At 38.8% G+C, this 25,853-nt stretch overlaps 1 protein-coding gene across 2 annotated transcripts; it reads left to right on the plus strand.

Annotated features, from left to right (window-relative positions):
* Nucleotides 1-5,160: 5,160 nt before the first annotated feature.
* LOC306861718 (microsomal glutathione S-transferase 1-like) lies at nt 5,161-25,536 on the plus strand. 2 transcript variants are annotated; one of them, XM_079404138.1, is made up of 8 exons: nt 5,161-5,251; nt 5,358-5,488; nt 9,991-10,124; nt 13,073-13,144; nt 22,997-23,046; nt 23,718-23,847; nt 24,082-24,179; nt 24,262-25,536. In XM_079404138.1, the coding sequence occupies exons 6-8, from the start codon at nt 23,731-23,733 to the stop codon at nt 24,506-24,508; spliced, it is 462 nt and encodes a 153-aa protein (XP_079260264.1). In that variant the 5' UTR covers nt 5,161-5,251; nt 5,358-5,488; nt 9,991-10,124; nt 13,073-13,144; nt 22,997-23,046; nt 23,718-23,730; the 3' UTR covers nt 24,509-25,536. The 2 variants fall into 2 exon arrangements, with proteins under 2 accessions (XP_079260264.1, XP_079260263.1); XM_079404137.1 differs by lacking the exons at nt 5,161-5,251; nt 5,358-5,488; nt 9,991-10,124; nt 13,073-13,144 and having other exon boundaries at nt 22,690-23,046.
* The last annotated feature ends 317 nt before the right edge of the window (nt 25,537-25,853 follow it).

Raw genomic sequence — 25,853 nt, forward strand, 5'->3', positions numbered from 1 at the left:
ATAGACATCACAGCAGCTGGTTATTAGGTTATTTTTGGCTTCTATTTCTTTAACCCTTGTGCGACCTTATGGGCATTTTTGTCCATTTCAGTTTTGTTTTTTGTTATAAGTGTGCCTGTGTTAATGCCAACTGCATAAATTTTGGCTCAGGTGTTTATTTTTATTGGAATTTTAATATTTCACCCTCATTTCCTTCAAAAAATTTTTTTTACCCTCCGTACAAAAAATACTCACACTCAGGACCTTAAGGACAAAAATATCCCCATTGAAACCCATTAACACTGCTATTTTTAATCGCAGTGCCGTTTAACTGTAAAATGATGCAATTTTTGTTAATAGGCTTTCATTCTGTTGGCAAGGCTTCAAAATATTTTTTTTTTTTAAGTTTTACCAGATGGTGTCATTTTTTCAGGTTTGGTCTATAAAGGGTCTATAAAGCAAATACTCACTTTATTCCTGTTTTCTGCTTCTGCATATTATAGAGCCAATTGGATAAATAATGCAGCTATAATTGTGTAGGTGTGTTGGTATAGATGTCAGAGTGTGGTTTGTATGTGTGTCATAAATTTTTTTAATATTTGATAAAGAAAAACTCTACTGTAAATCACAGATCCAAGCACTGTGTGCACCAGCAGAGTTTTGCTGGCATCTAATGGGGACAATTTGGTACTGCGTCCAAACAAAATCTTACTGAGAGCTCATTTTTTGAGATATCAACCTCAAATTTGGAACACAACTTGTTTAGATTTATGGCTTTGATTTTCTAGCAGATTTTTTTATTTTCTTTTCTAGGTTTAGAGTTCAACATGTTTCCTATATAAAATATTCATAAAAGCGCATATAAGATATTGTTCATAAATCATTTTCATAAACTTAAACCTGTATAACCTTTTTTTTTTTATTTTGCTTTTTAAACTTTTACACTTCATACTTCGACTTTATACTAAAACAATAATCTGCCATGGGTCTTCTTTAAAATGAGACCACACTTAAGTCTCTGCTCCCAAGCTTCCAATTTTTATGACCGTTTTTTTCACATGGACATTTTTGTCCACTATGGACCTAAGTGTAACTTTTTTTTATTGATGCACAAGGGTTAACATGACACGGTTCTGACACTCATCGTATTTTCTCTCAACTCTCATCACCTTTTCTGACCCATTTCAGGTCGGACCCATTTCAGTCTCTTCTAATGAGTTGACGAGTTGAATTGGGTGTTAGATGAGGGAGACAGTGCTAGGATGCCCCAGGACAGTTTTGAAAACCACTTCAGAGACATGTTCTTAATGTAACTCATAACATATTACATGCATGCACACTTTTATGACAGCTTTAATCGCCTTTTTGGTAACTTCATGACTTAACTGATCACAACCTTGCATGCTCGTAGTTTCTTTCGCGATTTGATATGAAATGATACAGACTTTGCATGCGGGCACCTTTGTATGTGTATTGAAGAGCACGCACTGCGAGCACAGTGCTCGTTTGACTCGCGCCTGAAGTGACGCTGAAGTGAAGTTGAAGCATGCGTCTGAAACGTATCCTGTTTGATGTGCTCATAAAGACGTTCTGCAACTGAACTTCTTGTCAAGAAAAAATAGACAGAATTAGCAATTATGAGTGGGGTGGCCAATCCTAGGCCCCGCCCCTGCGTTAACGACGTTAAATAATTTTAACGCCTTAAACTGAAAAAATTTATCTGTTTTGAAGATTCACATTTTCATTTTGACAGCCAGATCCTCTCCATCTGGGACACTTTTTTATTATATACTGTATTTTATTACATAAAATTATTTAATTTTATTTTTCATACCATTTATACGTGTTCATCTTATATTTGTTTGTTTTGTTTTTGCTTGTTTTGTTTTGTTGTAATCTGATCTGATCTACAAGAAAATTTGTCAATATTTCCAGGTTTAAATTAGGTAATGATGAAATAAGAATGAAAACATTTCATTCAAAGTGGCAAATCTGCCAGAAAGTTTAAAAGGACAGCTGTTTAAATTTTATTTTCATTTCAGTTAAATGTGCTCCTTTATTTTTTTTATTTGGTTTATGATCTGCAAGAAAATCTGTCAGTATTTTCCAGATTTATATTAGGTTTTAAATCTTCGATTTTCATGGTCTCAGACTTAATATTTCCTTCAAAGCAACAGATCTGCCAGAAAGGTTAAAAGGACAGCTAGAATGAATAATAGTTTTGGAAAATTAATCCTGCACATAAGAAAAGCTGTCCTTCAAGTACACATCAAGAAATTCCTTTCAGCCACTGGAGAAAAGATTTCTTTTGTTCACTAGGGGGTTGAAGGTCATCAAAACTTGCACTTTGCGCCTCATCAACGCAGTAAAAGTGAACCAGGCGGAGAAGACAATTAATCTCTAATGATATTAATGATGCAATTAGAACGTATACTAGTTTTCCTGTGAAGGGGATGGAAACCGTTAGCGATGGCTGCTATCCGGGGACTTCACTAGTGTCAGTCCGAACCCTCTGATGCTGCTGTGATGCGCACTACAAAAGAGCCACGGTTTGCGCAGCGCCGCTCGTGCAGGAGTGTCTCTCACTGTGTGCAGTTGTCTTTGAATGTTGACCTTGGCACAGAGCTCCCTAGCGACCGAGTAGTGAAGGAATACATGTATATGAGATCAAATCTGCGTTCGGGCCTCACCTGACACTGGCAGTCTGATGTCTGACTCTCCGAAGAGCCTTAGCTCCAGCCACACTTGTCAAACGCTGCAGCTGAAATTAACGAGAAAAAGTTAATTAGCTTTGATCTCTCCCAGATATGCAGAGGATAAATTATTTGTCATCGACAGATCAGCCAAGTATTTATAATCCATTAAAATGCTACGTGGCTGACGAAATGGAAAGTGAATGGCTTTTACAAAGACTAATGTGAGTTTAACTGTTGGCATTTACCCAATATCAATAAATCCTCATTCAAGTAAAAGACTGATAATCGAAAACTGTACATAAAAGATGAAAACGTTTGTTTAACTATGTTCTTTTAAGCTTTAAATAAGTGATATATACTGTTTATTGTGAATCACAGCTAAAAGATGTTGATTAGTTTTAATTTTATGCAAATTTATTAGGCAAATCCTCCATATTGTTCCGGACACATAATCAATTACTAGCTATTAGCCGGCTAGTTTCACTAGCTGTTGCTATATCATCTATGTTAACATTTGCATCTGACATTGTGTAATGTCCTGCCCAGGTCAAAACATTTTTCAGCTAATCAAAAACCTTTCAAGTTAGCATTATGCTAAGCTAGTGGGCTGCACTGTTAGCTTGTTACAAATGTGGCGACATTTCTACAAAATGTTATTGCGTTGTTTCTTGCACATTTTGCAAGAAATGAAGCAAGTGCAGTGCTGTACCAGGTGAGTTACCGAGCAAGTTTACAATGTCATAAAATCCATACATACGGATATATTTATGTGTTGCAAACTTTAGTTTACGAATCATGTGCTATGATAAATGTTTTGTGGTCATTATATAGTATTGTACATGGAACTGCATGAAGAGTCTGTATTATCTTTACATCAATAATCTGCCCCTGTTTTATTTTGTGTGTGATAAAAAAAAAAATATTGGTGTTTTACTACCACTGTGTTCATTTCAGCTGGAAACTGCAATAATTTACATATTTTTCATGATTAAGATATATTAAAATAAGCGTCTGTCATTTCTAAGTAGGCACTTAATTGAGTACCCATTAAAAGTTGTCTCAGCCAATTGAATCCATTGGATGAATTATTTAGTTTTTGAACATTACATTTTCTCTGGCCTTTTACAACTGCCTGAACATAATATTATTATTAGTTGATAACTGGTGTTTGCAGTGACCACACTCAAGCCCTCATGCTCTTCATAAGTGAGAAACTGAATATCTACAACCTGATATACATTAACAAGGCCATATTTCAGACTGGCTTTGGGTTTTACCAAACAAAAGGCCACATTTTCAGCACAATCAATATGGAAATAATTGTCTGTGCTCCATATAAATGAAAAAAGGCTGCAGAGGAGGTTCAGGTGGTGGAGATGAGTTTCAGGGAGGGGCACTAAAAGATCAGGCTCTATTTGCAGATTACAACATTGGATGGATACTCCAAAAACATGGCGGTGATCTTTATTGATCGTCTTGGTTCTAATCAGTGAGTGTAATTATTGACTCCTGTGAGGCCGTTTGAGCAATTTTATAAATGGTTTTAAAATTCAGGTTTGCACATCATGAAATGTGCTTAGATTGGACCAATTTGCCTATTTTAAATTTATACATCCAGGCTTTTGGGGAAACTTTTCCCAGAGTAAAATCAAACGAGACTAAAAAGGTTCAGATTATACTCATAAAAGTAATGGTTCTTTATTGACATTGATGGTTCCATGAAGAACCTTCAACGTCCATGGAACCTTTCCATTTCTTCCATTTCAAAAATATACAGTGGACTTTTAAAATGTTCTTCATTCAGAAAAAAATCTTTCTTTTAAGAACTGTTTACTGAAAGGTCCTTTGGGAAATCAAAATGGTTCGCTGTTAAAACCTCCACTTGGAGGCTTTATTTTTAAGAGTGCACTTTTGTAGAGAGGTTCTTCACATGAACATCTCTAGAGAAGCTCATCGGTCGTCGCTTACGGTGGATCTGCATTCACACACCCTGACTGCGGACAGGTTTCCTGAGGTGCTTTAACCCAGTTTTAATCTATATTAAATGATTTAGTTTCACAAGATGAAAGTCTGTTGTTTGTTTAACAAAACTTTCCCAGGTACAGTCACTGCCTGAAGCCTGCCAAAGGTTGAAGATACCGAGAGAGAGAGAGAGAGAGAGAGAGTTAACGCAACCCAAACATGTTCTTCAGGCGTTCTCAGTTCTAGAATTCAGCATCAGCGCTGCTTGTTCTTATATATTAAACATATGTAAGCATTATTATATTCAGACCTACCAACAAGGGGCAAATTTACCAGCAAGTCCACTGCATTGTCGACAGGTCAAAAGGATCTTTTTATTAGCCGTAATGCTGGGAAGAGATCTGCCGGCGTGTAGGAGTCGGAATAATTGTTTGGAATGGGGATTCTCAGCGGACTCTTCTGAGCTTGTCAGCTGGTGTTTGAAGTGTGCGCTGACATTGGAAAAAACTCAAGGGCAGGGGTTGAGCAGGAAACAAGCTCTCAAATGAGAAAGGGAGGGGAGCCAAAGAGAACAAAAGAGGAAAAACAAAGACAAAGGCGACTTCACACAACTTGTAAGTGGCGTTTGTGTTTTAAGTTGCTTGTGTATGTTTGTATATGTGTGGAGAGAGTTGCTTCTTAACGTTTTTATTAAATATGAGATATAACCGTTTCCCTCAGAGACCTTCGAAAGGCTTAAGAACCTCAAGGATCCGGCAAAAAGACCTTCAGTTTTCCACCTGCTCATCATTTTGAGAGTCAACCAACATGAAAGAAAACGGAGAAGGATACTTCACTTAGTCTATACTCAGGTGTGTCTCTCTCTTCATCTGGAAGTAAAGAAAGGAACCAGTGTACTTTTAGGAACTTTGAACATGATATGAAAAGCCACAGGGCCTGCAAACGTCCCTTCTGGGGTGGGATGGTGTTCAGCTGATTGTCTTGTTGTGTCCACAAACGTGTGCTGCAGCCAAGAAGATGCCCTTCAGTTTGAGGTGAACGTTTTTGTGGGCTCTTTTGAGTTTATCTTAGTTAAAGTTGTTGTACTCAGTAGCACAAGTTTTATTAACCATTGAGGTACAAGAGGCCACACTATATTGTGAAAATAGTCAAAGGGTGTTTATGCCAGGTATTACTGTAATTATGAGATGACAATTCATGTTCACAAACGTAATTAGGAATAATTTGTTTCTACAAATTGGATCCATGTCCAACTTTCTGTTTGTGATGTTTAAAAATTGATAACGTATTTTTAATGTCTTTTTTATTTTCAGATATTTAAAAAATGATTTTGTATTGTTTTAGATATTATCAGTAGCTAAATTATTGTAAATATATATAAAAAAATCACCTACCAGCTTGCCCCGCTCCTTAAACACCCCAACATCTGCCTTAGTACAAAAGCAAAACTCATCAACACCATCTTCATACCCACTCTCACCTACCAGTGCAAAAGTCCACGAGAGAAAACTGACCACCTGTGAGATGAAATGCTTGAGGAGAGCAGTCAACAAGACCAGACGAGACAGGGTCAGAAATGAAGAGATCAGAGACATGGTAGGAACAACATCAGTCCTAAGCTACATCGAGAATCAGAGAACAAAATAGTTTGGCCACCTCATGCAGATGTCACCCAATCAACCAGCACTCCGAGCTTACAACATCAGATACTCTGGAAGGCGAGCTAGAGGAAGACCAAGACTACGCTGGATAGACGAAGTGAAAGACACACTAACAGCTCACCAGTTGAGCCTTGCTCAAGCCACACAACTAGCAGTTGACAGATGTCTATATCTCCCCGCGACACCCCCAGTATAAGCGGAAGGAAAAAGAGAAACAAAAGAAGAATGAATACAAAATAAATATGTAGCGGTAACTAATTATCTTTCTGTGCTAACAAACAAAACAAGAAATTATTATTGGTCAACAATCAAATAAAGTTGTGCCTTTTGCCTTGACAATTAATAATAATAATAATAATAATATACACTTAATAAAAATAAATAGAACAATTAAGGACACTACATTTCATATATAATATAAAAGGTTATATAATAATACCTATTTGAAACTTCAAAACATATGGTAGCAGTGGCAGTAATTATAATTTTTTAATTATTATATAAATTTGCACCTTACGGGCAGTCGTGGCCTAATGGATAGAGAGTTGAACTTGTAACCTGAAGGTCGTGAGTTCAAGTCTCAGGTCCGGCAGGGATTGTAGGTGGGGGAGTGAATAACCAACACTCTCTCCACCCTCAATACCACGACTGAGGTGAGACCCTTGAGCAAGGCTCCGAACCCCCAACTGCTCCCCGGGCGCCGCATCATTGGCTCCCCACTGCTCCGGGTGTATGTTCACTACAGAGTGTACACTTGGATGGGTTAAATGCAGAGCACAAATTCTGAGTATGGGTCACCATACTTGGCCACACACCGCTACCCTTTCCCCCTTATATATTTATACATGTGACCCTGTGCCACAAAACCAGTCTTAATCGCACGGGAAATCACGATTTTTATTTTATGCCAAAAATTATTAGGATATTAAGTAAAGATCATGTTCCATGAAGATATTTTGTACATTTTCTACTGTAAATACATCTAAACTTTACTTTTTGAATAGTAATATGCATTGCTAAGGACTATATTTGGACAGCTTTAAAGGAGATTTTCTCAATATTTAGATTTTGCACCCTTAGATTCCAGATTTTCAAATAGCTGTATCTCGGTGAAATATTGTCCTATCCTAACAAAACATACATCAACGGAAAGCTTATTTATTCATTTATTGATGTATACATTTCAGAAAATTTAGCCTTATGGCTAGTTTTGGGGTCCAGGGTCGCATATATAAAATGTGTGTACATACTATAAATGCTAGACCTTTTCTCTGAACTAACTACCAGCTGATTACAAAGTAATTTTCTAGTTTCCAAAACTGCTGTCCCATTGCACACTATAACTTTTTTAAATCTAAAAATGTAAATAAAACAAACAAAAAAATTAAACACGATGTAGTATTAAGATCGATCAATCAATCAATCAATCAATCAATCATTTTCTGTTACAAAATGTATTAACGCTAACTCTGAAATGATTTGTAAATATTCAAGATTATCAGACAAATGAATAATAGTGTTTTTCTTAGGGGAGGTTTGTATATAGTGTCAAACACTGTCATTTTAGGCCTCTCACAACACATGCTTGACACTGAGAGTCTGTGCACTCCAACCTGGAACAAGGGGATAAATTATAGCAAACAACAAAAAGTTGCATGAAATTTCCCTGGGTGTCCTTGTAACAGGCAATGCATGGCATAAAATAGCACAGTGCGAAAAAGAGGACAACCCACTAGACAACTAGACGAGAAAGGAAACAGTCATGAAGAAAACATGAGACTTGTATTCTCTTCCTCGACACATATTAAAACCGAGCGAGGCTGGAAACGATTAAACAAAATCTACTGTCGAGGGAAAATACATATAAAACTTTTTTTTTTCTATCAGTCAAAACTCTGACAGAATTGTCACAGTCTCCTTTGAAGTTAGCGATGGAAGTCAACAAGGGACCTCACGAGCGGGTAAATAAAAGATGGAGCATTTCTCCCCCTCTTTCCTTTGCTGGTTAATAGGGCAGCCCCTGCTGATCAAAAGAACATTAGCTTTGATTAATCAATCAATGCCCTGGCAGCCCGCTCCTTCCTGTCAATGGCTGGGGCCGCCAGCTAACACACCGAATGGAGGTTAACGTATGATCCAGACCCCTCCTTACAGCGCGGCAAACATCCGACTGCCGTTCTCACGCTGTGATGCCAGCCGAAATCCCCCACAATCGATCTTTAGTCCCTTATACAGCTTTAATTTGTGAACCCTTTCCTGCTAATGACTCTGTTTTAGGTGTATTAATTTTACCACAGCAGACTTCATCCTGTCTGCGCTTCCACGTTTGAAGTCATTTGAAGTTTTATTGCAGCCATAGAGGTGAAGTTTAGTACGAAAAACAAGCAAAACATTACAGAATATTTTAGAGTGATGCCAACTTTTGTAGTTTATAGAAATTTTCCCTTTATTTTATAAAAGTTGCAGCCCATCAGTGATGTCTTTGAGTTGATTTGCTAATTGAATATATATATATATAAACATTTATTGGTGAAGTGGTCTGCCAACCTGAGAAAGGTGCTTTCGCACATAACGCATATAACATAAAGAAAGACACATATAACATAATTTTGTATTACATTGTTACGCCAGTAGGTGGCAGCAGATGACTGTCATCGTGAATGTTTCATTGACTTATTCACCCCCATTCATTAGAAAACACTGATTTATTCCAAAATGAAACAAATAACTGTATTTATGATTGAGTCATTGACTTATTCACTCAAACAATTTGTTGGAAAAAACGGATTCATTCCAGAATGAAACAAATAACTGTATTTATGAGGGAGTCAATGACTCATTCAGTCAACCAATATGTTAGTAAACACTGATTCATTCCAGAACAAAACAAATGACTGTATTTATGTAAGAATAATGTCATTGAATAATTCACTCAACTGATTTGATATGGAATGAAACACTGTGTGCTGTTATAGTGGATCTGCTTTGCTTTCATGGTTAACTTTTTTAATTTGTGAAGCAAAAATACAGTAAATATTGTCTCTAAAATGTAACTTAGCCTTAACTTACTGCTTATTGCTTATACAAAGTTCAATTAACAAGATCATATTTGCAATTGTATTGAATATGAGCATAGTTACTCCGCCAAGGGCTGATGAACTTTAATGCTAATGTACTTATGTAAGGGAATATACATAATATTTACACAAATCTCTGAACAACTTAACACATAGCAGTTTTTATAAGTAAGATGAGCTAGTCTACATGATGGCCAACCTTAACGATATTTCATATGCTTCACAATAAACCTCTTGGTTTCCATTGTAATGGACTGCTATGCTCGGCAAATGCAAATGTAATTTCAGATGACAAGGAAAGTAAACTTTATTTCTGGAGTTGTGTGTGGTTGGGGGGGGGGGTTGGTTCCCAGTGGGGGATGGAGTGCTGAAGAAGCCCTGTTCCAATTCTGTCATTGTCAAAGTTTGACATAATAAGCGATTGTTCATGCGCCTTTGTTGAGTGATACAACACAAGAGCAGGGTCCCAATTCCTCACTGTTAATTTTTTGTTGTTTAAAGGGAAAAACACAAGATGTCTATTCCTTTAAGGGATGCTTGGCAGTGCTTATGCTAAGTAATATAACACCTGTCGTGATGTCTGTTTGAGCACCTTTTATCTTTCCAAATCCACAGGAGGGCTCTACCTTTGGCATGTCGGAGAGAAGCGGCATCTCTGAAATAATTTAAGTAGCCCTTTTTTGAAAGCCCAGACAAGTTAAGAGAAATCACATCTAAGATCAAAGCTGTGCTGTTGCACTGCCACTAGAGTAAGTATTGGCTCTCTTGCTTTCTATGTTGCGATCAAGTGCTTTTTTTGTGGTTAAAAGGCTGTGCCAGCTTTTCCTAGCATTTAACTATAAAGTTGAGCCTGTCTGCAAGTTTACTGCCGTGTGTGTGTGTGTGTGTGAACAGCAAATGAAGTGTCAAGATATATGTGATGTCCACTGATGGAAAGCAGACGTTTATTATGTACCAGCCAAGTTTTATCTCTAACACCAACATTAATGTAAAGTCAACAACGGTCATTCATTCTGTTACTTAAAATTATTCAATACTTCAGCTGACTTTAGAAAGATTAATGGTTAATGGTTAGTGCACTGAAAAATTAGAATTCTGTTATCATTTGTTCACACACATTCCATTCCAAAACTATGATTTTTTTTCACAGAACAGGAATATATTTAATTAATTAGTTAATTAATTACATGAATATCAAATTGTACAAATTGTATATATATATAATAATTTTTTTTACTGTTTTGATGTTTGACAAACGTTTTGGTCTTTTGACATTTTATCTGTCAAGTATAAAAGTACTTGTATTTATGAATAATAAAAAAGGTAATTTTAAGAAAGTTTTTAAATCACATTGTGAAAAATTAATTTGCAGTTGTGAGATATAAAATCACAATTGCCTTTTTGCACACTGTGGCAAAAACTATTTTCCATAGTCAACTCCAACAAAACCTAGCATAACGGCAGTCTGTTTGACTAATGTGCTATATTTCAAGTCTTATAATAAGCATAAAGACTTATAAGTCTTTATGCTTATTAATTTAGCAGATGATTTTTTCCAAACCTGCTTGTAGGATAAAAGCAGAAGAAATAAACCAAGCATGTAACACATAAGTAATTTTACCAAATTGTATTCCTGCAAGCTAGACCAGGTCTAGTTAAGAAGTGGGGTTTTTTTTAAGGAAAAGATTGTTTTGAAAAAAATGGTTTGTTGAGTGCTATCGGAAAAGGTCTTAAGAAATTGTACAATAACATTTTGTGAAGAAAAGTTCAAAATTATTCACAGATAATGTCAACATTGAATCTAGCCAATGCTCCAGTTTATTTAAAAATGGCTTATGCAACCAGTGCCACACAAAGCCATTGTATGACTTCAAAAGTCATGAATTATTGTGCATCAGTCATGATGAACCATCTGTGCACCTTTTTAAATGTTTTGGTGCATTTTAGAGCTTTACAGATATGGTCATTATCAACTATGTGGCAAGAGCTGCAAAAATGTTACTTTCGCAGAAAAAAAAAAAAAACATATAGGTTTGGAAAAATATAAGGGTGAGGATATAAACATTTACATCCACAAATTTGGCAGACTCTGTTATCTAAAGCATCATTGCATTTATATTACACATTTTATCAGTTTTTATTTTCCTTGGGATTCAAACCCATGACCTTTCACCATGCTGTACTGTTTGAGCTATGGAAGGAGTTAAATTTCTATATAATTCTATGAATTAATGACAGAATTTTCACATTTAGGTGAACAGTTCCTTTAAGAACACCCTGGTGTTTGTATAAGATTCATCTGAACACCATTATGGGTAAGGTTGAAGACAAGAAAGTTCTTTTGCTAGTTTCTTTATTCATCTCTTTTCATTCTTGACAGATAAATCTGCTGGGATTTTCTCTTTTTTTTCCTTACACAAGAACATCTCTAATTTCATCAGCTCTCCTGACTGACAAGCATCATTACGGATAAAATTATCTTGGTAATTATCCTGCCGAAAAGAGATTTATTTCCCTTTGTGAGGAGGAGAGCAGATCCATGGGGCCACGCGGTGATCTGCAGCGTGGAGAGACGCTTCGTTAAAATAAGCATCCTAATGAGACGAGCCCTCCTGCAGAGCGCCGAGGCCCAAGCGTTACGTCTAGCAGGAGCACTCGCTTTTGTGCATTAAGTAAGCGTGAACACGGTATCGTCTGCGTTTGGAGGGCCACTTATCGAGGAATTCACAGTACGTAATTATCTTAATTTGCAACCCGGAGCCATATCCGATATGAGACCTTCTGCCCATGACTACTCTGACGTAACTCACTCGTAGGCCCGTGCCACGGAAAGGTGTCAAGCTACTGTCGGAAATATGAGATGATTAACAGAGAGTTCATTGACTTAAATACTTACTTTGAGATATTTAGTTTTGCAAAACTTTGCCTGTAGTTGCCGTTTTGAAAATTTGAATATTAGTTACCACTGCACTGCTTAGCTGAATTTAAAAGCATCATAAACACTAGCAATATGATTTTTCGAATGATAGAATTGTTTCTGTTTCTTAGTAAATCCCATTAATGTATTTTCTTGGCTGAAACATTTATAGATGCACTTTATCAGTATGTGTTTCCTGGGATTCAAACCCACAACCCGTTCCAAATACCATGCTTTCCAAGTGCATCAGACATATTTCGATACAGTGCTTTTTGAAATATGTACATGAGTAGATTTGTAATGTTTTCTAAAAGTGACTTTTGAGTCTCCACTTAACTGGCATTTGTGTGTTTGATTTTCATAATTGATCATTAGTAATTGTGCAGGTTGACTAATTTTGCCATTAAACTCAGAGTTTAGGTGAAGCTGATGGGGAAACAAGCTCTTTACGATAATGAGCACCAGTGTTTGCCGTAATTAAGCGTAGAACAAGTGGGCTCTTTTCCTAATGGCTCTGCTAGTTAAGGGTCATTGTCGATGGATAGATTATTAAACACTGAAATAACTTAACAGATGCCTATGAGAGCTGGAGGACAACTTTTAGGAGTACACAAGATTCTTAAGCAGAAGCTTTTATGTTGTTTCTGTGATATTACCTTTTGGTATAAGCTTAGGTATCATTGCAAGATGCTTGCAGTTGCAGTACAGATGAACAAAGGAAATCTCTAACATTAAGCAAGGTCCATCCATTCATTTGCCATACCGCTTTATTTTTTGCAGGGTTGCAGGGGGCTGGATCCTATCCCAGCATTTTGGACCACAGGCGGGGGACATCCTGAATGAATGGTCAAGGTAAGTGTTGATTGATTGATTTGCTCGTTTTATTTTATTGGCCTACCATTTTTGCCATTTATATCTTTAAAAATGTTGTATGCTTCTTGTTGTCTAAGGTTTTATATGGAAGCCCAGTACTTCTACATAAGAAAAAAGATCATGTTTTGGTAAATTGTAATTATGACATAAAAAGACTAAATTATTAGATACCCCAAAGTCACAATTATGAGATAAAACGTCATACCTTTTCTGTCATAATTGTATTTATTTTTTGCCTCAAAATTCTGTCTAACCATTTTTACTTTTTATCTCATAATTGACTTTTTATCTCATAATTTTGACTTTTTATTTCATTATTAACTCACATTACCAAGTTTTTCCTTCCTATGTGGCAGAAATGGGCTTTCGTAGTTTTATGACCAGCATATACTAAAATGACAAATATCTCATAATTTTGACTTTTTTATCTCATTATTAACTCATATTACCAAGATTTTCTTTTCTATGTAACGGAAATGGGCATTCATAGTTTTATGACCGTACTAAAATTGCAAGTTCTCCAAGGCTATTCTTACTGCAATATCTCATAATTTTGACTTTTTCTCTCATAATTGACTTTTTATCTCATAATTTTGACTTTTTATTTCATTATTAACTCACATTACCAAGTTTTTCCTTCCTATGTGGCAGAAATGGGCTTTCGTAGTTTTATGACCAACATATACTAAAATTACAAATATCTCATAATTTAGATTTTTTTTTTAATCTCATTATTAACTCATATTACCAAGATTTTATTTTTTATGTAATGGAAATGGGCTTTCATAGTTTTATGGTCAGCAGTCAGCTGTTTTGAGTCACAAAGTGGCACTACTTAGTTATTCTACCTTGCATCAGTTTGACAAGAGAGAGCACAGAATAATATGAGAGTAGAGTATATAAGAGTATATCAAGATGGTTCACTATTACTATGAATGGGATAAACTGCAGTATGGTGGAATAAATCTAAATAACAGCCAATCAACTGGTGTCTTCACGTCACTGAAGTTGCCATTAAGCTCCCATTGCCATAGCAAGTTGTTCATGTACATGCATATATAATATTCTCTGAAATGCTTACACTCTTCCATATATATATATATATATATACCTTTTAGGAATGTACAAATATGTTTGCGACGAGTACAAACAGGCCTTTTCAGTGCCATAAGACTTAAGAAACAATGGACTTTGGTAGCACCATTAAGTTGACATGGCCAGTGGTCAAACATACTGTTTAGTAATTCATTATGAAAAAATATTTTGCATAATGCCACTGTTAGCAAATCAGAATCAAGTATTCTTGAGAACCATGTAATAAACAGAGGTAGATGTGTTTTGGCAACATACATCTGCCAGCCCTGTCAAAGCAGGTCACCTTCACATGCAGATTGCATTATGTGAAATTTATGGCTTACACATGCACCGAAGCAAGTATTTGTACGAACTCAGCGTTCTGCTTTTGAATGTCCAGGCACAGTGCATGTGACAGTGCTGGAAGAAATGTAGACGCCGCCTTGGGTCGATATAAAAATGTATGTGCTTGGAGGCTAGGAGGCATTCAGTAATGAAATCAATAGCTGTGCTTGGCTCCTAGCATTAAGATCATTGGTCTGGCTGTTATTTAGTCATCGTTGTCCTAACAACCCGGGTGCAAGTTGGCTACCAGTGAAAAATCAATAAAGTGACACCACAGTCGGCATCCCAATTACTGGTGAGACTGGTGAGAGATCAATTCATGTGTTGGCCATTAACGGGTCCTTTTGGGAAATCATACTGCATTATTTGTGTTCGGTACTCTCTCGTAAAAGTGCTCTCCTTCCCTGTCTCGCTCTAAAACAGTGAATTATACAAATCAACAAGAGATTGTACAGCCAAAGACCTAGTTACCCTGTTTTGCTTTGCCTCATGTGATCCTCACATCAATGATCTCGCAATAACATGTATTATTAGGATTTGTGTGCTATAACCTACCAGAGTTGTTGCAAAATGCCACTTAAACAGTAAATATAAACTTAGAATGTCATTTGGAAAGGCATTAAATAACTTGAAGCTGTGATTGATTGATTTTATTTTTTTAAAGGAGAAAAAAAAAGCTGATATCAAAAAGCAGTCTATCAGCTCATGCTAGCAAACTGGACTTGTTAACATGTTAGTCATGCTAGCAGTGCATAGCTACATGCTAATAGTCATTAGCTAAGTGCTAATTCACGCTAAGAACATGCTAGGAACTCTTTGAAACTCCATAGTAACGATCTATGACAACTAAAAACTACCTAGCAACACCCTAGGAACCACCCCAGGTACCATAGCAACCAGGTTTCGTACTCTATCGCGTATCTTGTCAGTGTGTGCACTTGCTTGGCCATTTTTAGTTGATAAACAGGAAAGTGGGTTCAAGCGCCAGCAGAAGGCAGTGTAATGAAATAGTCTTTAAGAGAAGCAGTCTATCAGCGGAAGTTTAAAATCAGCTTGTAAGTGCATTTACTTGTCTCAGTGTTTAGCGCATTTGCCGTTGCTAGGAAACGCTTATTTTGTTTACTGTGTTGAGAGTTGCTGAAATCGCGTTTGATCTCGTACTGTATCGCGTATCTTGTCAGTGTATACACTTGCTTGGCCATTTTTAGTTGATAAACAGGAAAGTGGGTCCAGCTGAATTGAAATGGTGATTTGTTGGATTGGTATAAAAAAAGGTTATTATACCGTGGCAGCGGTCGTGTGAAGCCCTCTTAGTGTGAAGACCGAAGAGTGTAAAGACCATCAACTCTACCGTGCGACTCCACCGGGCAGAGACACCGGCAAGGGATAGAAGTATCGCTTTTTATTTTAGTTTTTTTCATTTATATGTTTATTATTGAAATGTTGTTATATGCATGTGTCAATTTTATTTAATTTCGAGGGAATTGATTTGTCTCTCCGCGCCACCAAGGAGACTTCCCGTGCCATTGGGCGTTCTATGGCAGCCCTGGTGGTGGCGGAGAGGCACCTGTGGTTGACCCTGTCAGATATTAAAGAACGCGACAGGGTCTTCCTCCTGTACGCCCCGCTGTCGCCTTCTGGCCTATTTGGTGACACTGTTGACTCAGTTGTCAGCAGGCACCAGGAGGCCGGGAAGCAGGCGGCGGCATTCCAGCGGTTTCTCCCTCGCCGCTCTCCAGCTCTCGGGGCTGCTGGGCGAGAGCAGCCCCTGCCGCGTGCTGGCTCCTAGCATAGGGAGGCGCAAAAGGAGAGCGTGGCCACCCGTGTGCCTCCTCGTAAGCGGGGTGGAAAGAAGTTACATTCGTAACGATCGTTCTTACTGACCGCCAGAGGCAGTGCTTCACACTCGATGACTTATAACCACAATGTCACGAGGAGGTCCTGTTTACCTCTAAAAAGTTGAGGGTCCCAACAGGACAGCTGTTTCAAAAGTATCCATGCAGCCACATTAATCCTGTAGTATTGGGAAAATGTGTCTGTAGACAACCATGTAGCTGCCGCACAGATGTCGCTTAAAGGGACAGTTCTGTACATCTTGATCACAGACTCTCAAAAGTGGTTCTGGCCCTTCAGAGGCCAAACACAGAGCTGTAGGCATTCTGGATTCGGGTGCCAAATCTGACCTCCCAACTGGTGGAGGAGATCCCTCCTCCTGAGAAGGCTCCAGGGCTCCCTTCTAAGAGCCTGTACATCACTAGAAACCAGGGTCTCTCTGGACAGTTTGGCGCTACTAGCAGTAGCTTGTGGTGTCCCTGAAGGACTCTGTGAACAGTTGCCAAGATCAATGGTACAGGGGGAAAGGCATATAGAAACTGACCTGGCCAGTCATGGGCTAGAGCATCCTGCCCCAGAGGACTGGATTCCTCTGCTAGTTAAAACCAGAGGGGGCACTGGGTCGATGCTGCCGAGGCAAAGAGGTCCGCTCTGCCAAACTGCCGCCATATCATCTCCACCACCTCTGGGTTAAGTCTCCACTCTCCCGACGGAGGTCTGTGGCGTGACAAGAAATCTGCCACCAAATTTGTCACTCCTGGGATGTGCATTGCTCTGATACTCGCCAACCGAGGGAAGGCCCAGGTCAACAGCTCCTGTAATACTTGAAGATACTGGCTGGATTTTGTGCCCCCTTGATGGATGATGTGATAAATCACTGATATATTGTCTGACCTGATAAGAACATGTCTGTCTTCCAAATTCAGCGCAAAGTGCTTCAGTGCCAGTAGCAGTGCTCGTAGTTCCAGGGTATTTATATTCTCCTCCTTTTGCCGGGAATCCCATTGCCCTCTGACCACTCTGTGTTGCCAGACTGCGCCCCAGCCGGTAAAAGAAGCATCGGTCTGGACTACCCCTGCCGAGAGGGAATCCTGCCCAGAGCAACCCCTTTGATCAGATATGACCTCCTCCTCCATGGTTTCAGTGTGAGAAGGCATTGCTGTGTAATTCTGATCAACTTGTTCCTGTGCCCACTGGGATTCAGATGAAAACTGTTCACCCATCTCTGGAAGGGACGAAGCAAAAGGAGGCCCAACGGTATGACAGCAGCTGCTGCTGCCAGTATACCCATGAGTCTGAGGAAATACCTGAGTGGTAGCCTGGCCTGTGTTTGAAACCACTGGAGGAGCAGAGGAATATTGTCCACCAGCTGTTCTGATGGCGAAGCTTTCATCAATTGTGAGTCCAGGATAACACCTATGAACTTCACCGACTGAGTTGGGGTTATCTGGCTCTTGCTGAAATTCACAACCAGGCCCAGCTAAGCAATATGGGAGAGCAGTTGTGTGATTTCCACCACTGTTTGCTCCCGAGAGTGGGAGCAAAGAAGCCAGTCGTCCAGGTATGGAAGTACCTGAAGCCCTTTGGCCTGTATTGGAGTCAACGACGCTGCCATACACCTGGTGAAGCACTCGGAACTGATAGACTTGATCCTGGAATGCAAAGCGGAGGAATTGCCTGTGCTGTGGAGTAATTGGAATATGGAAGTAAGCATCCTTTAAGTCTATCGTGGTGAACCATTGCTGTTGCCTGACCGCCTGGAGAACATCGATCACGCACAACATGCAAAATGGTAATCTCTTCAGAAACTTGTTGAGGGAGCGAAGGACGAATTTAGGCCTTACCCCGCCGTCTTTTTCTGGAATTATAAAGTATATTGAGTAGAACCCACCGAGCCGTTCTGACCACTTTACTGGTTCGATGGCACCCTTCTCTAGGAGTTGTATTATTTCCTGCCTTAAGGAATTTGCGTTGTTGGGATCTGTAACTGTGGTCATCTTGACCCCATTGAAAGTGGGAGGCCGCCGTCGGAACTGCAGCTTTTACCCTTGAGTTAAAGTTGCTATAACCATGGGTCTGAGGTTGTTGTTTCCCAGTAACTTAGCTGCTGATGAGAAAAACGTCCGATGGCCGGCCGCAGACCTTCAGGTCCTGCGTCCCTGGCCTCTTGCATTCCTGGGGGGGCTGCTGGGCAGGCGCTCTGCCCTTTGGGGCCTGAAATGATTGCTGTCCCCGTGACCGCTGGACAGATCGTTCTACTCTATGAGACTGCTCCAAATGCTGAGGCTGGCTCCTACGAATATCAGCTGGGCCTGCTGAAAACTGAGAGCGTGGCATTTCACGGCCCATAGGGGGCTTCCTGTACTGTAAGCGAGATGGTGTAACTCTCCTCAAGTCCGCAAACTGCTGTCTGGTCTGATTCGCCTGTACACTGCGCTCTAGTGTCTGTTGCGCAGCTGGGCCAAAGAGCTGTCCGGGGACTACCGGAAGGCCCCTCAGAGTTTTCCTACAGGCCTCAGACAGGGGTGATTGTGTGAGCCAGACTTGTCGGCGTGCCTGTGTGAGATGAATGCTATTGACTGTAATGTAGCATCACTTAAGTCCTGGGTTGGCGTATCATTCCCTGAAGACTGAAGAGACTGGGACAACACCAACATAAGATGGGAGTGAGAATTGCCAATGCGACCCATACACGCCGCCGTGTTATGTGCCTGTATGAGAAGATCATCTGTAATCCGACATTGAGGCCGAGGGCAACGGCCATTAGGCCTCAAGACCTCCTCTGGAGAGAGAACAAAAGAGGTGATAATTGGATCAACCTTAGGCATCTGAGCCTGCTTCACCACTTCATGCTCTGACATTGGACCCTCTGCAGATCCCCTACCAGTATCCTGGGATTCATCATAAGAGACTTGGGACTGAATCTCCGATATAACCTCCCTTTATTCTTTGTCATAGAATTGAGTGTGAGAAGCAGCCATCGACATGACATCGTCCTCAGAAATGGGTGACTCCAGAGTGGGGGGCTTCAACTGACTCGCCCGTTTACAAATTCATAAGCAACGCCTTAATCTGAGAAAACTCAGCAGTTAACACATCCACCGTCTTAGTTAAGGGGTCTTCCTTAGATCGTTTACCAGCCGAAGCACCCGTTGCTTCGCTATGTTTACATTTAGTTGCCGATTTACATGGTGGTGGTGTTGGTAGCGCCTCACCCAAGAGTCCCTCCACCATAGCTATCCTTGAAGTCTTCCTCTCCCAAGACATAACTCTGCAGTTCATGCAGGCATCCTCTGTGAGGCCTTGTTTCAGGTGTTCCGAGTCTAAACAGGAAGGGCAACAGTCGTGCCCATCATCCTTTTGCAGAGTGGCTATGCACAATGTGCAGGCATGAGATACTTTTTCCATCTTAGCCCAGGTGAAATTTCTGTAAGCCGAGTGAAAACACTCTGACCATCCCCAGATATATATAATATATACACACACAGCGTGATTAGCAACACTATAATATACGTGTAATGTTAAACGTATTCAATATATAAGTATATACTTATAATAATATATATAGATATATATAAAATTGTATGCAATAACGAAGTCTACACGCACTCAGCAGTATCAACTACTATAGCCGCTAGATACACACGGATACCGCACGTAACAGAGCGCACCCAATCTTAATGCGGTCTCGTACAGCTGTGAGATACTACAATACTATCCGGCAGCGCCACAGAGCGAAAACACTCTGTCTAGCTACCAAACAATGCAGGGGAAAACAAAAACAAACCCCGAGCATAAATGTAACAACTCACCACACTCAATGAATTCAACTGAACCCGATGCAGCCTCTGGAGGACGCATAGTCGCGAAACACCAACAGCTGATTTGTTTGCGAAGCTGACAAACGGATTCCAAATGTCTTCCTTTAATATTCTCCGACCTGTAATACACGTACGCAAGAAGATTATAGGGACAGTCTGCAGGAAGTCACGGGGTTAAATAGGGGAGTATCCCAAGTCATCCTGGTCACGAGGGACTCTGGCGGTCAGTACGAACGAACATTTCTTATTATTATCAATGTTGAAACCATCATGCATTCTTTTTTCCAGGATTTTTTTTATGAATATAATGCTATAAATGTTATTTACTGTCACATTTGATTAATTTAATGCATGCTGAATAAAAGTATTAATTTCTTAAAAAAAGATTTTACTGACCTTTGAACAGTTGTGCTCGATGCTTACCTTTGTAATGTATAAAATGCATTCAATTAATGCCAAAGCAAATAAAAGTTTCCATTTACCAAACTGTATTGTAAAAGTTTTAAACATTTATACTTTGCTGTTTGTAATTAAATACTTTGTATTTATTCTGAATTCATAATATGTACGCCACTTAAAGATTACCAAGTTCAACTTGATAGAAATATTTCATATAATTGAAATTCATAAATGCAAAAGTGTTGAAGAGCCAAGAAGTCTTTTTTTACACTAAGCAGCCATACAGTGTTCAAAGTCTATTTTTTTTATTTTTTTAAATAAATGTGAAACTTCTAAGACTAAAGAAAAAGCAGTTAGCGTTCTTCAGGTGAGGTGCAAATCAAACACTAATGATATGTGTCTTGCAGCATTACTATTCTGATGGTGAGGATGTTGACACCTGACACAGACCATACTGTTAAATCTCTGACTGCGGCACGACACCTTTAAATCCCTTGTCCCACGTTGACTGACATCTCTCATGTGCTCCTCTGGCAAAGTAGCACAGCCCCACATTTCTCCCTGGAATGGTAAACACGAGGTAAAACATATTACTAGGAGAAGCCGGCAAATGGCAGCATGTCAGTAGGAGAATATCTCATCAGTCCACATTCTTTATCAACTAGTTCTCCGCACCGCACTTTCTCGTACAGCTCATGCATATGTAAAGACCAGAATATGTTCCAGCAGCGATAAGGATGTTGCTCGCACCTGCAATGCCTTACAAAAACACGAGCACAATGGCAACATGACGTGCAGCTGTTTAGCGTGACAGTGGTGTAATTGTAAGGAGGGAGAAGACGTCTTGCTCTTCACTCAGCATGAGACAAGGCTAAATTCTCGCTTCGAAGACAGTCTGCAGAGGAAGATGACAGGAGCAAAGAATGACTGGATCTCTTTAGTGCCTACAATTACATGGCATGATGCCTTATGTGTGCAGTCAACAGAATTAGGCCTAACGAAGCAGATATCTTAAACACATAGCTACAAGATACCATTAGTGCACCATGCGGCGTTCAGTGTAACACTGAAAACATCTGACGTAAAAAAAAAAAAAAAGAGGCATATTTGTATAGAAGTTGAAGAACACAAAATGTATATTTGTTCAGTTGGCAGGCTTTTTATCCCAAGTAACTTAAAAAACTACTCTCGTATAAACTGGTAATAATTTGTATTGTCAAAATTGTGACTTCAGTCAATCAACTTTTATTTTTTCTCAAAATTTCCTATAGCTTCTCATGAGACTGGGGTGGAACCTATAACCTTGCTTTTGCTGGTGTCATACCAGCACTTTAATTTCTACAAGTGTTTTGTGATATACTTGTGGTAGATAAATCAGTAATTAATTGCTGAGTTATGACAGTACTTAAATTCATGTATGCTACAAATGATAACTTCAAAGCTTGAAAACTGTTTAATTTTAAATTGAAATAAAACTTCCCTCAGACCTTGTTTTATTTAGATATTGTGATCCATCTCAGTAAAGTGGAAGCCATGGAATTAAAAAAATAAAAAATAAAAAAGTAATTGCAACGTTTTAATTTTCTCAAGACCTGCTAAATACAAACTCAGAATTGAGACAAACTCAAAATTCTGAAAAGTTTTTCTCAGACTTTTTTTTTTTTTATAAAAAAGGGTCTTTGTGAGCCGCAATTGTTTTTTTTAATTATTGTTTTTTTTTTTTCAGTTTCCTAGAATTGCAGGGAAAAAGTCTGAATTGTGAGATATAAACTCAGAATTGTAAGAAAAATTTCAGAACTGTGAGATGAAAAGTAAATAGGCATTATTTTATTTTATTATTATTTTTTTTTTAATCCTGTGGCCAAAACAGTCTCCCATACAGTTAATCTGTATAAAAGTGGTCATAAAAGTACGTTGTGATTACATGGGGAATAAAACGTTCTTATGGTGTTACAGTGACTATTCATAGAAGCACACTTTAACTGCCTGGGTAAAAAGCAGAGATTATATTCAAGATATTCATGATAAACTGTGGGTTGTTTCCTTCTTGTTACATAACGTGACAAACAGGCTTAGGGAGTCACCATAAAATGCAAGCTTGTACTTGCCAGCAGTGTTATGCACTGTAGAAGGAATCAGCAGTTATGTTTGATTTGGCTGGAAGACCTTCCTGTAGATCAAAATAAACTAGGATTAATCATTGATCCACAAGACTCCAAAGTATTAACCTGTTAACCTTACATTTACTACAAGAAAAGAAAGCAGTCAGGCTAGAAAGGAGCAATGGGCTGGCTCTGGTCCAAGTAGGCTGTCTATAGGCTACGGGAATTTGCGCAATAACTAAACTGGACTATTTCAGATTTCAAAGCACTGAACAAGCACTTGTCATTCGCAAGAATCGTCACCCAGGTAAGCGGAGCAACATTTTCCTGTTGTCGTATGTTGTTATTGCTGCATTTTAAATAATATAATCCTGTAAACATTTGGTTTAAACTGCACGCGACTGATCTCGAGTAGCGATTATATAATAAACTAAGTAGTAAACAATCTAGTAGTTACGCGCACTTGCTGTGTAAATATGTTCAAGTGTAAACGGCGCATTGTTTGATTTGAAATTCTTTGATTTGAAAATAACGGTATTGACTTTAAGGTGAAAATATGATCTTGATATTAGTACAGTGGTATTTCCTCAAGCATTCAACTGTTTGTTCAATAATTGCGACGTCCACTTTGTGAATGAATCGTTCTTTTGAGTCAGATCTTTCTAATGAATTGGTTGAACCGTTTCACAAAACGTGTAATTGTACCTAATCTGATGAACAAGTTTAATAACACACAGTAGGCTACTTAACAAAACTTGAGGGAATTGGTCTAAATAAACTGTGTTCTAAAACAAATCGTAAATATTTGTTTGCGTAAAGGTTCATATTGTTCAAGATTTCATGGTAGATATATTATTAGGCTACAGTGAATAAAGGAGAATATTTTCCTACCTGAACATTTGCATGTGTTAAGATATCTCTGTCTGTTGTTTTTGCCCTACTTTGTTGGTGTTCTTTAATATTCTATGTCCTTGGTAGGAAATTTGGCAAAATGGCTGACCTGATGAGCAATGATGTGTTCCTGGCCTTCTCTACATATGCCACTATTGTAGTTCTCAAAATGATGTTCATGGCCCCTCTGACTGGATACTTCAGGATGACCAGAAAGGTACAATTGGTTTATAAATTTCAGTTTTATACAAATTACAACAAAAAAATGTCAAGTGACTTAAGACTGATTCGTTTTGCGTAATGTTGAAATTTAACTTGACCGTCAAATAAGGCGAAAATATATGCATGCCAGTTATTTTTATCATTACTCCTGTTTTCTAAATGGCATGGTTTTATATTATTGCTCCTGTGTATTAGGCCTATATTTAATGTCTTTCTGTTCATCATACAGGCTTTTTCAAACTGGGAGGACACAGCGATGGGCACAAAAGATCCAGAGAAGAGAAAAAAGATGCTCCAGACCAATCCTGATGTAGAACGTGTCCGAAGGTAATAGCAAAGTTCTCATCTATCCTCATTTAACCAGTTAGGTGAGAGTATTCTCAGTGATTTTTGCCATTTTGAATCACAGGTGCCATCAAAATGACCTGGAGAACATCATTCCTTTTGTGGTGATTGGTCTTCTGTATGCATTCACGGGGCCAGACCTCTCCACAGCTCTGCTGCACTTCCGAGTCTTTGTGGGGTCACGTTTCATCCACACTGTATCTTACATTTTGTCTTTGCCCCAGCCTAGCAGAGCTCTGTCCTGGGTGGTGGGAATGATCACAACTTTCTCAATGGCCTACAGGGTGCTCACCACAGCACTGCTTCTCTAAAGACACTGTAGCACTGCAGAACAGGAGAGGCCTGTTTTATATCATTTATTGTCCCTGCATGGTGTTATCTTTTCATATTAAACTGTATGCAATTCATAATCAAATCTGTACAACGTATTTACACATGCGCCTGTGAAGGTGCTGTTGTAATTTCACTGTCTCAACTAACAAATGTTTGTTAACAGTCAACAAGTCGTTATCACAATGACTCAGCATTAAAAAGAGGGTTGCTATTAGTGCCAACAGGCTTTTTAGGATGCATTCCAAGCTCTCAAACCTGCTTTTTTCCACTGCTTAAAGGGGACCTTTTTATTTTGCAGTCTTGTCTTGTCTACTTGAGGGTGAAAATACCCCCCCCCCCCCCCCCCCCCCCCCAACCTGGGAAACTGTGGAAACTGGGAAGTTTCTCAAATTACTTTGAAACAGTGCGTCGGTAATGATTTTGTTCGATAAAAGGTGTGAAAATATAATCCTTGATGAGTACATCGGAAGTTCTTCAAGCATAACTTTTGTGTTCAATAATAGCAATGTCCGCATTGTGACCGAGTCGTTCTTTTGAGTCGGATCTTTTTAATGAATTGGTTGAACCGGTTCACAAAATGACAAATTGTACCAAGTCTGAATAAACAAGTTTAATAACAGATATATTACTAAACAAAACTCGATGGTATGACATTTTTCAACATAGGCCTGCAAATGAATTGGTTTCAGTAAACTGTGCTGTAAATTTGATGGCGTAAAGGGTGAATTGTTTTATGAACCTGTTCAAAAGATGAGCAATGATGTGTTTCTGGCCTTCTCCACATATGCCACTATTGTTGTCCTCAAAATGATGATCATGGCTCCTTTGACTGGATACTTCAGGATAACCAGAAAGGTGCAATTGATTTAGAAAATTCAGTTAAGACAAGTTTATTTCATCATTATGCAAAATGAATCAAAGTGCCAAAACCGGCACTATGTGATGTTATTTACCAAAATTTGAAAGACTAACATGTAATTTATATTAAACATTGTTTCACTATTCAGGGTACAATTAAGCTGTTTTAATTCAACAAGGACCATGATTGCTAAAAATAAATATAAAGGTTTTATATTATTGCTCCTCAGTGTTATATTTAGTGTCTTTCTGTTCAGGCCTTTTCAAACTGGGAGGACACTTGGGCAAAAAAGATCCAGAGGATCCAAGACCAATCCTGATGTAGAACGTGTCTGAATGTAATAGCAAATTACCAGGGGGTGGAGACGGGTAGGTTTAGGGCTTTGTTCTGCAGGGAGGACCATCTTCTTGAGGGTGCAAAGACCAGTTTGGGACATGGGAGACATTACAAAATCAAGTCAAACT

This window comes from Barbus barbus (assembly GCF_936440315.1).
Source record: "Barbus barbus genome assembly, chromosome: 42".
In the NCBI taxonomy this organism is placed as follows: domain Eukaryota; kingdom Metazoa; phylum Chordata; class Actinopteri; order Cypriniformes; family Cyprinidae; genus Barbus; species Barbus barbus.